Source organism: Hibiscus syriacus, unplaced genomic scaffold (assembly GCF_006381635.1).
Source record: "Hibiscus syriacus cultivar Baekdansim isolate YM2019G1 unplaced genomic scaffold, ASM638163v2 tig00110503_pilon, whole genome shotgun sequence".
Lineage (NCBI taxonomy): Eukaryota > Viridiplantae > Streptophyta > Magnoliopsida > Malvales > Malvaceae > Hibiscus > Hibiscus syriacus.
The window spans coordinates 985,948-1,000,161 of NW_024062764.1; the positions used below are offsets into that span (position 1 = coordinate 985,948).

At 35.3% G+C, this 14,214-nt stretch overlaps 1 protein-coding gene across 1 annotated transcript; it reads left to right on the forward strand.

The window, feature by feature from the left end:
- Positions 1–4,798: 4,798 nt before the first annotated feature.
- Positions 4,799–7,150, forward strand: LOC120129542. The gene is made up of 2 exons (XM_039147007.1): positions 4,799–5,596; positions 6,634–7,150. The coding sequence occupies exons 1-2, from the start codon at positions 4,900–4,902 to the stop codon at positions 6,744–6,746; spliced, it is 810 nt and encodes a 269-aa protein (XP_039002938.1). The 5' UTR covers positions 4,799–4,899; the 3' UTR covers positions 6,747–7,150.
- The last annotated feature ends 7,064 nt before the right edge of the window (positions 7,151–14,214 follow it).

Genomic DNA, 14,214 nt, shown 5'->3' on the forward strand with positions numbered 1-14,214 from the left:
CGGCGTTAAAAGACGTCGGCATAATTGTATATCGTATATTTTATTTTTCTTAAGTTTTCTTATTATTAGAATACGTGTCACCCATGCATCGATATGCTGTTTTACAAAAAAAGACATATATTAGTGACTTACATAAATTAAAAAAAAAATTAATCAAATTGAAATATAAGAAAAATATAAGACTTACCCCCCATCGAAATAGCCATTGTCTTCGACCCCTAATAATACGCCCCACCAAGACCGATCAAGCAACAAATAGATATCATCAGTGAGCTTGCATATGTCAGTGAAACACCCCTGGCTCAGCTCATGTAGATAAAAATCAACTGCGGTCTTAGCCCAAAGGGTGTTATCCAGAATTGTGTCCGGTAGTTCTTCCCTCTCCTCTTCAGATACCGGTATGGTACTGGCCGGTAACTCATACGAGAGCCAACTTGAATCCATCATGTTCGGCACGTCAGAGGGTTTCTCAAGAAGCCTACATATGACGCCATGTGAATCGGGCTCTTGAATGGTGGGAGGGACCTCTTCAATGATGACAGTGGCCTCTTGAACGGTGGGAGGGGACTCTCGAGGAATGATAGGGGGGGCCTCTTCAACGATAGGAGTGGACTCTTGAGGGATGATAGGCGAGTCGGGCTTCTTCTTGCGGTGTCTTCGCACTATTGGGGTGTACGGAGACTTAATAGCACGTGCACGCTGTCTGATGCGTGAACTCCGTCGTGCAAGCATAACCCGACGTAAAGCATCCACTCTATTGGGCCGCTAAATAATTAAATACAAAAATCAGTAAATAAACAGACATGATATTTAAACAGTGAAAACAAAGACAAATATGTTTCAAACTTGCATTGTATTCACCCAAGTCATTATTCTATCATAGTTCACAAAATGCATCAGATAACAAAGAAAAATATGTTTCAAACTAATACCCTGAAGTTAGTATTTGTCTTTGTTTTGTCTATTGGTTGAAGTAATGCAATCCATTCAAGTTTCAATTTGCAGAAGAAGAAATAGTTTACTTTCACAACACGAAACTTAAAATCGCAACGCGAAATGAGAATCGCAACGAGAAACCAAAATCGCAACGCGAAATGAAAACCGCAACGACAGAATCGCAATGCGAAATGAAAATCGCAACGAGAGAATCGCAACGCGAAATGAAAATCGCAATGCGATTTTGGTTTCGCGTTGCGATTTTGTCGTTGCGATTTTGGTTTCGCGTTGCGATTCTGTCGTTGCGATTTTCATTTCGCGTTGCGATTCTCTCGTTGCGATTTTAAGTTTCGTGTTGCGAAAGTAAACTATTTCACCAAAAGACTGGCAGCAACCGAACAAATTTACTTTCAACCAAAAGACAAAACAAAGACAAATACTATTTCACAGTGTTAAAGAATACACAGTTTAGCAGAATTGGCAGCAACCGAACAAATTTACTTTCAACCAAAAGACAAATAAAGACAAATACTATTTCACAGTGTTAAAGAATACACAGTTTAGCAGAATTGGCAGAAACCGAACAAATTTACTTTCAACCAAAAGACAAAACAAAGACAAAGACTATTTCACAGTGTTAAAGAATACACAGTTTAGCAGAATTGGCAGCAACCGAATAAATTTACTAAGCAATCTAAGTGAAATGACTAATCTAAGTGAAATTACGAGTAAATTTATCATTAAGTTAAATATGGAAAATCTTAAACTTACCTCGTTGCGTAGAGTATGAACCTCATTCTGCAACGATACTATCATCTCACGTAGAGCGGCAACCTCACCACGTAAAGTTGACACCTCCACACGCCATGCACCATCGTTATCGCGTAGAGTACCGATCTCCTCACGCAAGGCATTGACCTCATCACGTAACTCATCCTGTGGAGGTGGAGAACAAGGAGATAAATGTCGTGGCCTCTTTACCGGTCGCCTATCATGAGGTGATGGTGGAGAAGAGGCTCGATGATGTGACGGGATAGGTGATGGCTCTCGTTCTAGAGGTGTATAGTCGGGTCGATCGGGTGATGGCTCTGGGTGAGGTGATGGCTCTCGAATTGGAGGAAGTGGATGATGCTCATCATCCGTGCCATCAAAAAAACTCTGACTAGCTTGCCACCAATCAGTGGCAAGCTCTTCCTCCATGGGTGTCAGTCTTTGTAATGGAATGTTGGCCTCCTAACAATATAAAAACTCAAACAAAGTTAAACGTCTACTATTAATAACTTGTTTATATATTATATGAAAGTATTTGTGTTAACTTACATTATTTATTGTCGCATATGGTATTAAGTCTTCCCAATCCAACAGATTTTTCCTCTTCCAGGAAATAGCCCTGGGAATATCATTTGACGTTTTTATTGCATATGTACGCATGCTGGGGAAAGCCTCGAATATCCAAATCTACAAACAATATAATAACAAAATTAGTAATTGTTAAATAATTAATTATAATTTTAGAAACATTATATAGAAATTCTTACCTTAAAGGCCCAAACAAAGCCTGACAAAGTGTATTTCGACCCATCGCCACGCAAACTTTTGCGGTCATCAAAGGCAGTAGACAACTTAGTCCAGGTAGCTTTCCATATATACGAACCCCACGGAAACAGATTCCATGCATTCAGGTCCTCTACCAATATTATTAGCTCCCGAGGAATAGGTTTTCTGGCCTCTCTGCCTAAAAAGCCGGCATACACAAGTAGTAGAAGGCATACTCGGACAACATCGACGTCATCCATCCGAGTGAAACCAGCTTTCTTATTAAACAATTTCTTCAGGTCGTCGACGTGTAGGTTCGGCTTCTCCATTGACTCATCCGGAAACACCCGGGATAACCATGATGGGCGGGCGATATGACGAGTGTACCGGCCTACATCATCGTGTCCGAATCGTAGACCAGTGATTAAGCAGAACTCCTTCCGCCCAAAACAAGTATACGCTGGTGGAAAATGAAACCATATCTCTTCCTCACCACGTTGTATACTGTCGGGTAGATTTGATGTCATGGTCTGAAGCCACAAATGGGTCAAATTAGCATCTCCACCCGGATGCTGTACTCTCAGCCATGGCCCGAAGCAGGTTTCCTCAAACAATTGTCTTTGTGCAGGTGAAAGCTTCGAAGCAATTGTAGTGGCTAGGCTAACTTTATTCCTTAATGTCAATGAAGCCGAAAAAAATTTCTACAAAAACAATAAACATACCAAGTTAGATATACCAAAAACTACACTGTGAAGATATACCAAAAACAATAAACATAAAAAGTAGTAGTTTATTCTTGAAACTAAAATTTGCAACACTGTTTTGTCTTTTGGTTGAAATGAAAATCGCAACGAGAGAATGACTGTCGCAACGAGAGAAATGAAAATCGCAACGAGAGAATCGCAACGCGAAATGAAAATCGCAACGCGAAATGAAAATCGCAATGCGATTTTGGTTTCGCGTTGCGATTCTCTCGTTGCGATTTTCATTTCGCGTTGCGATTCTCTCGTTGCGATTTTCATTTTTCTCGTTGCAGATAGTCATTTTCACGTTGCGATTTTCATTTATCTCGTTGCGACTCTTCTGCAAATTGAAACTTGAATGGATTGCATTACTTCAACCAAAAGACAAAACAAAGACAAAGACAAATACTAACTTGAAAATCGCAACGAGAGAATAGCAACGCGAAATGAAAATCGCAACGAGAGAATCGTAACGCGAAATGAAATCTAAGTGAAATGGTTAATCTATTATTGAAATGACCAGTAAACATATCATCAGTTTCAATATAAAAACCTACAATAATGCAAAAATTTCAAAATAAAAATAATTAAAAAAACTAACCCTCGGAGGTTGATTTTCCATTTCTGAATATTGTGAGGGATTTCTGACCGTGAATGGTTGTGAGGGATTTCGCCGGAGATGGGGACGGAAATCTTCGGAGATGGGGACGGATTTCGCCGTAGAGAGTGAGAGATGGAGATGGGACTGAGTTGTGATTTTAGGTTTTAGGTTATGAGTTGCGATTACGGGATTTTGTCTTAATATTCGTTTTTGTAATTTGAAAATAAAATACGCGTAGCGATTATAATGGCGCTTTAAAAATCGCGTTGCGATTTACGGATACGCGTTGCGATTTACTGATTATCGTTGCGATTTACGGATACGCGTTGCGATATACGGATACGCATTGCGATTTACGGATACGCGTTGCGATTTACGGATACACGTTGCGATTTACGGATACGCGTTGCGATTTATGTGTTCGCGTTGCGATTTTCATATTCGCGTTGCGATTCTTGAAAATCGCAATGCGAATTTGTACTATCGCATTGCGATTGTCAAGAATCGCGTTGCGATTTTGGAAACTGATTTGCGATTCTGGGGATCGCGTTGCGATTTTGTTGGTCATTTTGGCAAATCCAAAAAAAAGTTGGTTAAAATCGTATATTATAAGGCATTTTTGGTCACTGAGGCGATTTTCTCTACATTTTAATTATTTTATTTAAAGTTTATATTATAAATTAATTAATTATTTAATAATATATTTTAAAATTATAATAAAGTATGATAAATAAAAATACCATTATAGTTAAAGTTTTTAATTATAATATTTAAAATGTACAAAAAAGAAAAAAGAAAAAAATATATTATTACTGTAATTTTATTTTATTTAAAAATCGCATAAAATAAAAAATATTATTATAATAACATTCATTACCATTATTTATTAATTTTGTAAATTAATAGTATTGATACCCCATTACTGCATCGTACCCGATAGTTTATTATTTTTCTATTTCTTCCAATTGTTCCGAGTCCAGCCCTTAAAAATAATATGGGTAAAAGTTTGGAAGCACACAGATTTGGAATCTCTAAACCCTTAGTTTAAGTATGCAATCCTTTTGTTGAAGAATCCGCCCTTCGATGTCTCACAAGGCTCTAGACCCACGCTACCCAGTAGACGCCTGCACATTCCAGCTCCATTCATGGAGACCTTTCCACCTCCAACAAACCCTAGACTCCTCCGATCATCAATATGCCCCACCAAAGCTTCCCTCAGCCAATGGCTTCCATCCCAAGCGTCCTTGCCTCTCCGATCGCACCACTTCTTTCTCCATTGACTTCTCCAAGCTAACACTTATGGACGACGATAACAACAACAACAACCCAATCTCTACCAACCCCAAGAGAAGTAGCTTCAAGCTCTTCGCGAGAAAACGGCGCCGTCGTGGGTCGAGGTCGGTTTCGGGTCGGAGTTCCGATCGGAGCGGTACTCGGAGGTGCTGTTCTGTGGGGGCTTCGGCGGCTTACGGTACGTGCTCGGATTTTCCGGTGGCGGTGGGGACGGACTCCAGTGGGGAACTGTTCGGCAATTTTGGGGACCCGAATTGGGCCTCGGATGTGAGCGAGGCCAGAAATAACAGGAAAGAAAGAGGGGATGGTGGGAGTGGAGAGAAGGAGAGTTTAGTTGGGCAATTTGGGGGTTTTGATGCTCAAGGGAATGAATCTGGGTATGGGAGTGAGCCTGGATATCGTGGGGATGTAGAGTTTGGTTACGGGGATGAGGTTGATGAAGAAGAAGAAGAAAATCGCTTGTTGCTTTGGGGGGATCACTTTGGAGGTATTGCTAATTTTCTTGTTATTTGACAGTTTGGTTGCTTATTTTGTACTTCTTTATATATATATATATATATATATATATATATATATTTCTTTGAATTTTTCTTCTTGTGAAATACTGTTAACATATATGAATTTATGATCTTTGATTCTCAAGCCTGTGCGCTCAAAAGTGTAATTGTTTACACTACGATGCTATTCATGGTTCTATTAAGTGTGCAACTTTGAGAATGTATAAATTTAAACTATGTTAACCATGATTCCGTTTATTTGGAGCATCAAACTCAGATATAACTTATCTGACCAGAATGTGTAAATTTACCAGAGTGTAACTTAAATTAGATTCTACTGCTCTTTGAAATTGTGAAGAGATACACTAAATGAGCTCAAGTAGGAAATTAAGTGCTATAAGCATTTAGATCAGCTTAAGTGCGAAGGACGATATAGATTTGGTTTCCAGAATACAAGATTTACAGTTAGGATCATATAGGCTTTTATGTTCCGATGTTATAGAAATTTGTTGTGCAACTGGGAAGCATTGTATTGTAGCCTTTGTCTGAAGGCAATTTGGGGGATCTGATCAGGTGGCCAACCATAAGTTGTGGTCTTATGTAACTTTAGATGCCGTGGTTCTATCATCCTGTTAGATGAGGAAGTTGCTTGACTTGAGTGGTGATTGGTTTTGAGTTGTTATATAAGAATATTGCAGAAGCCATATTCTTAGTGGTAGTATCAATAGAGAAGTAACTTTTCAATTTAAGTGGTTGTTAGACTCATACTACCTGTGTTTAATTCATATCGGTAGTCTTTCATCTTTAAATCGGTGGTGCTTCAGTGAACTTTGCATGTAATGTTCCCAATAAGCGATATAAATTAACCCTGTCTCATAAAATGTCAAGTATCTTAATTTTATTTGTGTCTGATCTTGTGTTTTACTTTTGTTAATTGTCAACCTTGTACCTACACAATTGTATGCCTTTTCCTTTGGTTTAGTTTTGCTCTTTGCTTGTTAACTGAATACCTTTTCCTCTGGACCAGATACGCATTTGAAAATGGAGATTATTGGGGAAAACTCATTCTCTGATCAGAAAGCCCATTATAGATGCCGTCGCAAGAAAAACGATTGTAGGATGGATTATTCCCTGAGGTAATACAACATGCTCCCCTATAGAGTTAATACTTGGTGAAAGGATTTGTTGGCTTCTTCTGGATTGCCACTTTACAGTGATCATAATATATCAATAAGCTTACAAGTTACAACTTACGACCTTGTGCTGTCAAAAAGATTTCTCCCCAGTTTGATGAGTCCTGTCATTCTTAAGGGTATCAGCAGAGATGCTTTCATGCAATAACCTATAATTTAAGCATGTGTAGAAGGTTTTGGATGTGCAAATTTATTGTAAGAAAGCAGTGTAAATTGTGGCATTGAGATTCATGTTTTGGTGTCTAGTTTGTTCTTGGGTTGAAGTTGTGTCCTTTCTTGAAGTTTTGATTTTGAGAATGAATTTGATGTACAATTATTGTGAATTGAAATGAAATATTTGTATTTAAAGCAGGATTTGTGGCCGAAAGGCAAAGTTAGAAGAGTTTATTTCATTTAAGATAATAAATTATTAATTATCATATTTTCTATAAAATATTGCTTTAAATAATAAATTAACGATTTTTTTTTATTTATAAAAATAGGTGTAATTCTGGTTTTAGTCCTTTTACTATGTTTCCACAACTGTCAGCAATGACAGACTTTTGAAGTGTAACACTGACCCTCCATCAGCTTGATAAAGAAATTGGGGTTTAATTCATCTCTGTTATTTGATAATATCTGATCTTTTAAAACTGCATTCTACGTCTGAATTTTGGTATAGTAAATTGTATTAGAAAAATTGTTCTCGTAATAAATTTTTATAATAAAATTAGTTAATTAATAAATTATTATTTATTATCATTAAAGTAACTTTTCTGTACATAGGACAACAAATTAAGAAAATAAATTCTAATTACGCCTACGTTACATGCATCAACTCGTAGAGGTGAATTCCAGTATCTGTTTGTCAAGACTTGAATTCTAATGGTTGCTTCTAGTCCTGTAAACGAAATGAACCTTTAGCGAACTATTTGGCGGGAAGTTCGTCTATGTTCGTTTATTTATTAAACGAACGAATATGAATATGATTTTATGTTCGTTTAATTAAATGAACAAACACAAACAAAAGTCTTGTTCGTTCATTTACGTTTGTGAACGTTTGGTAATTTGTTCATTTATATTCGTTCATTTATGTCTGTGTACGTTCGTTTATGTTCGTTCGTTTATGTTCGTTCATTTATGTCCGTGTATGTTCGTTATATCCGTTCGTTTATATTCATTCTAATCTCCATACTCATTTAAAATATCATTAATATTTTAAAACCCAAAAATTTTTAAACCCAAATCAATTAAAGAAAATATAAACCATACTCGTTTAAAACCCAAATAATTTTAACTCTAAAGTTGTAGGTTATATTAATGAATAATGAATTTTTTGTGGTTATCGTTGTTGTTTACGATCATTTATTTTGCTCGATTTTGTTCATTTGTTATGTTTGTACAAGTTTGTTTACGTTTGTTTATTTTGTTCGTTTATGGTCGTTCATTTGTGTTCGTTTATCATTTAAATGAATGAACATGAACGAACCCGAACAAGCTACATTCCTTAACGAACGAACAAGTAAAAGAAATTTTGTGTTCGTTTATGTTCGCATTCGTTCATTTGTTCGGTTAAAGTTAAACGAACAAACATGAACAAACCCCGTTCATGTTAGTTCGGTTTGTTTACAAGCCTAGTTGCTTCATGTGCTAAGCGTCAAGAACAACTCATTATTCATGATATTATAATGATATTAATTTGGTTGTGGATACATGATCGTCAATTAAGGAGAAGTTTAAAGAATGACAATGAAAACTCTATTAAGGAAATGTCGTTTGAGATGTTAAAAAACTTATTGATGTCATACTTGATAAATTCTTTTAACTCTTTAGGAGGAAGTGACTTGGTATAAGCAATGTTTTTAAAATCGGATCTGACATTGAACCGGTGAAGGTACTGGTTCACTGGTTCAACCGGGTTAAACCGCGGTTGAATCGGATTTTATATAAAATATATATTTTTTAATTTTACATAATATTCAAAGCAATATTAATATATATGTAACATTTTTTTTAAGTTTACAATATTAAAAGGTATAAAAATATCACAAGTCATAACATATATAAATTAAAATCCATAAAATCAAGTGAAACAAAATGATTCAAATCAACTACAAAATAATATTTAAGGTAAAACATGTTAAATAATAAATATAATTATATAACTATAATCAAAAAAAATAAAATTGGGGCTTAAAAAATCATAACAAATGATGTCATTTGGTTTAATTTAAAAAAAAAAAACAATCCCACATGGCTAAGAAACATAGAAGAGCATCCCAAAAGTTTAAAGAGTAAAAATATGAGAACAAAACAATCCCACATGGCTAAGAAACATAGAAGAGTATTCCAACTTACTTCTATAAATAATAGAGGTAATTTGACATTTAAAATCATGGAGTCTTTTGGTGAGCACAGAGCGAACTATTCTTTCTCTTCAATTGAGCTCAAATTTTAGGCTTCAATCGAATTTCTAATTTTTTTTTGAGTTTGAGCCTTTTCGAGTTCAAGTTTTAATATTATATTTCGAGTTCGAGTTGAACTTGATAATTTTTAGCTTGTGAGTTTTTGAGTCGAGTTGAGCTTACTTGTAAAGTTTTCGAGTTCGAGTCGAGCATAACAATACTCGAATTTGATTCGGCTCGTTGAACAAACGACGTCGTTTGGTTTAATTTTTTTTAAAAGAAAAAAAGTGAACCGACGGTTCAAACCGATTTTGCCGGTTTTTAGCCGATTCATTGCCAGATCGGTTTTGTGAGGTAACCGGACCGGACAGGCTACCGATTTACGGTTCAACCGGTTGAACCAACTGGTCCAGTCCGATTTTTATAACCATGGGTATAAGGTCTTCATCATCTCCTCACCTTAAACTAGCATGTGGAGTTGTCTTGATATAAACGACCTACTCTTAGGCTCATGTGATGCCATGATGTAAATTACCTACTCTTAAACTCATGTGAAGCTTAGGTGTGCAGCCATTGAGATGGAGTGAATTATACAATATCTCTCTAGGAGAAATATTTATGGATGGTCTAAAGCTTGTGAGTTTTAGACCGTACTCTTAATCTTGGAGTGAGGTTAGGTTCTAACTTTCACCAGGTCCCGCTACATCTTCTATTCAAGAATATTTGTATCTTTGGATTATATTATGAATTGTGAACTGATACATGAGTTGCCTATTTGTACATATTATTATGATATTGACTAATAAATTGAGAAAACATCTCTTGTCAATAGGGATGATAATTTAACTGAAGTTGACATATATTGACTTTATTCAAATGAATAGGGTCGATTTTTTTTATATAGAAATCTACTTCAGGTTGGATCAAATCGAATTTTTAAGAGAATGGGGTTAGATCGGGTCGGAGTAGGGTGGAGGATATATATTTTTTGGTCAGGTCAGGTCGGGTGCAGGATATATAATTTTTAATTCAAATCAAATTCAAGTAAAAAATACATATTTTTCAAGTCAGGTCAAATTAATAAAAATCTTATCCAACTCGATACGTTATCATCCTACTTGTCCAGTATGGCATAACTTTATGACAAGTTAATCTCAAAACAATGATCATCAAAGCAAGGAATCTGACTCTAAGGGGAGTGAAGACACTAGTTTTTTTTACATTTGGGTTTTTATTATTTATTATTATTATTAATATTATTATTATTTATTAATTTTATTATATTACAGGCCCAATTACAAATGGATCCCGGAGCCCAATTCTGGCCCAACTAAGCTAGCCCAATGGAAACCCTAAATTGATTAGGGTTTGATCTCTGCTCCAGCCGCCAGCAATCATCCACTGTTGAATCTGATAAGATCCAACGATCCAAAAGCCTCCAGAGGAAACCCTAGGGTATCATCACCCTAGGGCCACGTCACCGCTTCCCTTGCTGCCACTGCTCCGCCGCCTCAGGAAGCTGCTGCCACCGCTTCAACAGAATGCTCCAGAAGATCCAGCTGCCCCTCCACGCTACAACTCTATGGTGAGTCACCACAATAGTTTGGTGACTCACCAAAGAGCCCCTTTTGGACCGGTCTGAGGAGCCTCTCGACGAGGCCTATAAATGGCTACCATTTCCTGTAAAGAGAGGAGGAACCGGAGATAACCAAAACAGAGGGGCAACCAACACACAGACAGAAAGCAACGAAAAATAACCGAGAGAAGAGTGAAGAGACTTACCAAGCGGCGTCGGAAACCAAACGTCGTCAAACCACCGTTTAATCGAAGGTAAAAAACCCTCGGTTTATTTTAGATCTAGGGTTATCAGAGGGTTATTAGGAAAAACGGGGCTTGGATCTGGGACAAGGGAAAATCGGGCTTCGATTTGGGGTGGATTTTGTAATTTCCGGCCACCGTTCACGGTGGCCGACGGCGACAATCGGTCGGAACACGGCTGTCGGCAGGAAACCGGAATCCATCCGGTGAAGAGAGAAGCGAGAGAGAAACGCTTCTCTCGTTTTTAGAGAGACAGAGGGAAAAAAGAGAATGAAGATGCTGGCCCGTAGGGCCAGCCATTTGGGTATTTATATACCCTTCGCCATACGACGTCGTTTAGGGGGAGGGGTGTGCGTGTAATTTTCATCAGGGGTAAACCCTTCCCGCATCCATCCTAGTTTGTAATCCTTACATTTTAGTCACTAAAATTGAATTTTGAACCTTTTAATTCAACTTTCGAATTTTATTTTATTATGTTTTAGTCCTTACCTGTATTATACATATATTTAGGTTAAATGCCTTATTTAGTCCTTCATAATTTTTATAATTTATTTTTTAACCCGAATTAATTAAATAAGGTTAAATTACATTATTAGCATTAAGTTTTTTATTAATTCGAATTATGCCCTTTAATTTTGATATTTTACTTTTTTAGTTACCAATATTTTGTTTCTTTTCACTTTGATCTTGATTGTTTTTATATATTTTTCAATTTAATATTATTGCTTTTAAATTTATTTTAAATATTATTTATTTATAATATTAATTTGTTATTACTTTTATATTATTATTATTTTCATATTAGTCACACATATATATATATATATATAATAATAATAATAATAATAATGTATATTTATTTTCAATATCAAAGAAAAGGGCAGTCTTAAAACAATTGGATATCCTATTCTGGTATTTTAAATAATTAAACATTATAAAAATTATAATTTAGTTTTATTTAAATTATTTAAATTTTAATATTTATTTTTATTTATTAATATCGAAGAAAAGAGCTGTCTTAATGTACCTAGAAGCCCTTTTCTGATATTTTTGAATAAATAAATATCTTACTATATTAAAATAAATTTTTATTATCTTAAGAAAATGTTTTAGTCATTTATTTATTTTTTAATATCGAAGAAAGGAGCTGTCTTAAGGCACCTAGAAGTCCTTTTCTGATATTTTTAAATAAATAAATATTTTTTATAAATATATTTAAATTAATATATTTTCTTAAAAATTATAGTAATAAAATTTGAAATAACAAAATTATAATTTAAATATATTTGAATTCTTAAAATTCTATTATTAAAGACAATTTATAATTAAAAAGTACCAATTTTGGGCGTTGTAGGGGTGCTAATCCTTCCCTAAACGTAACCGACCACGAATTCATTTTTATTAATAAAAAGAAAGAATTTTTGGTTATAAACGCAGATCAGTTCATCTTTTTACTGATGTTTTCTTAAAAACTCTTTTAAAAGATAATTTTTAGGTATTCGGCCTACCTGACCCAAAAGGCCGATGGCGACTCCCAAATTATTTATTATTCACATTATTTTTCCCGCCAAGTATAAAAAATTCGTGCCCGGACGAAAACCGGTTACGACAGCTTGGCGACTCCGCTGGGGAACGGTCAAACTTGAAAACGAATTATTAATTGTCTCTATCAATTAGAAAATTAAAAATTCATATATTTAATTTTTAATTCTTTCTTTTCAAAATTTTTATATATATACTTATTATTTTCATAATATTTATATGTTATTTTAATTAATGCTTTATTTTCAAATATTAAATTTTATTATTTATTTGTTAGAGGTTTGAACATTTCTCCTCACACACAATACTTGCATTGCATAACATAAGCTTTCTAATCAAGCTTGTCCCTTTTAAGTGGGAGTGAAAGCGACGTCTTCGTGAGAATTTATTCTCCGTGTCAGACCTAGCAAGTAACTTTCAGAGTTCATATGCTCTATGTCTTTGTGAGAATTTATTCTCCGTGTCAGGCATAGAGAAATGTATCCCCTCGAATTGAATTCGATCCGCTTAAGTCTGTAATGGACTAGGATTGAGGGTTGATGGCCCAAGGGGGTATCAACAAGGACAGTTCGAGTACCTTTACTCCTAGAACTGAAACCTTGCATATAATAAACCCTAGAAACTCTCCCGATTTGAAACCATGCCGAAATTTTGTCAGTAGGTATACACAAAGGAGAAATAAGCTCTAGCTTTTAATTTATTTCCTTTTCTTTTTCCTGAATAAATGCATGCGAACTAGAAATCATGCGGTTAGGTTAATTTTTTTCAAACAAAGCATGGAACTAGAAAGCATGAGGTTAAGATTTATACCTTGATAGATAGATTTTTTTTCCATTAGTTGGTACTAACTATTCTATTTTTTTTCTTATTTTTTTCATACATTTTATTTTGCTCTAACTTGTTTGCATGGATTTCTTTTGTTTGCATTGCATAATCATGACATAATCAAAAGGTGTTGACTTGAAAGACTGTTCATCAAATTGGAAAGAAATCGTAAATGGACAAAAAGTTTTATGATCAAACAAAATATGATGCAGCCAAAGAAAGACATCCTGAGGAAACTCCGAGGATAGAAGCAAGCAAAGCACACAGAGATCCTGTTATATTAATACCAAAAGTACTCCACAAAGATCCTGCCAGATTGATACCAAAAACAGTCTATGGTAAGAGTATCAGTCAGGGCATTAAGAGTAGAGGATGTTTTTATGAAGCTCAAGCATGTTATTTGAAGGACTTGAACGACCAAAACAAGAAATTGAGCACAGAAATGAAAACCATGCATTAAGATTTTCAGAAGATCAGTAAAGCCTTTCAAAATGCTGGCCTAGGAAGTACCCCAGAAGAGTGGATAACAGGGGTCACCAAGCTGAAAAAGAACTGCAACTTATATGAAGATCTTGTTCAAGAACTTCTTGGACAGAAAGGATTTCTTACAAGGGAAAATGAGCAACTCCGAGAAATGACACAGAAGATGAAAGAGAATGTCATGGAAGAAATTGCAGTCCAGACAAGCAATATGGTTCTTAAATGATAGATTTAGCTGATTTTACAAGGAGATGAAGCAGACTGAAGACTCAACTTTTTGAGTATGAATGGAAACTAATTGGGCTTTGGAGAAGTTATGAGTAAAAGATATCCTTATATGTAAAGTTTTGTTTGATGTACCGAAAC

What these genes read in the sequence shown, in the direction of transcription:
- LOC120129542 (XM_039147007.1), top strand. Translation starts at nt 4,900, where the DNA reads ATGTCTCACAAGGCTCTAGACCCACGCTACCCAGTAGACGCCTGCACA. An exon ending in TTGGGGGGATCACTTTGGAG is followed by an intron (nt 5,597 to 6,633) that starts GTATTGCTAATT and finishes CCTCTGGACCAG; the next exon opens with ATACGCATTTGAAAATGGAG.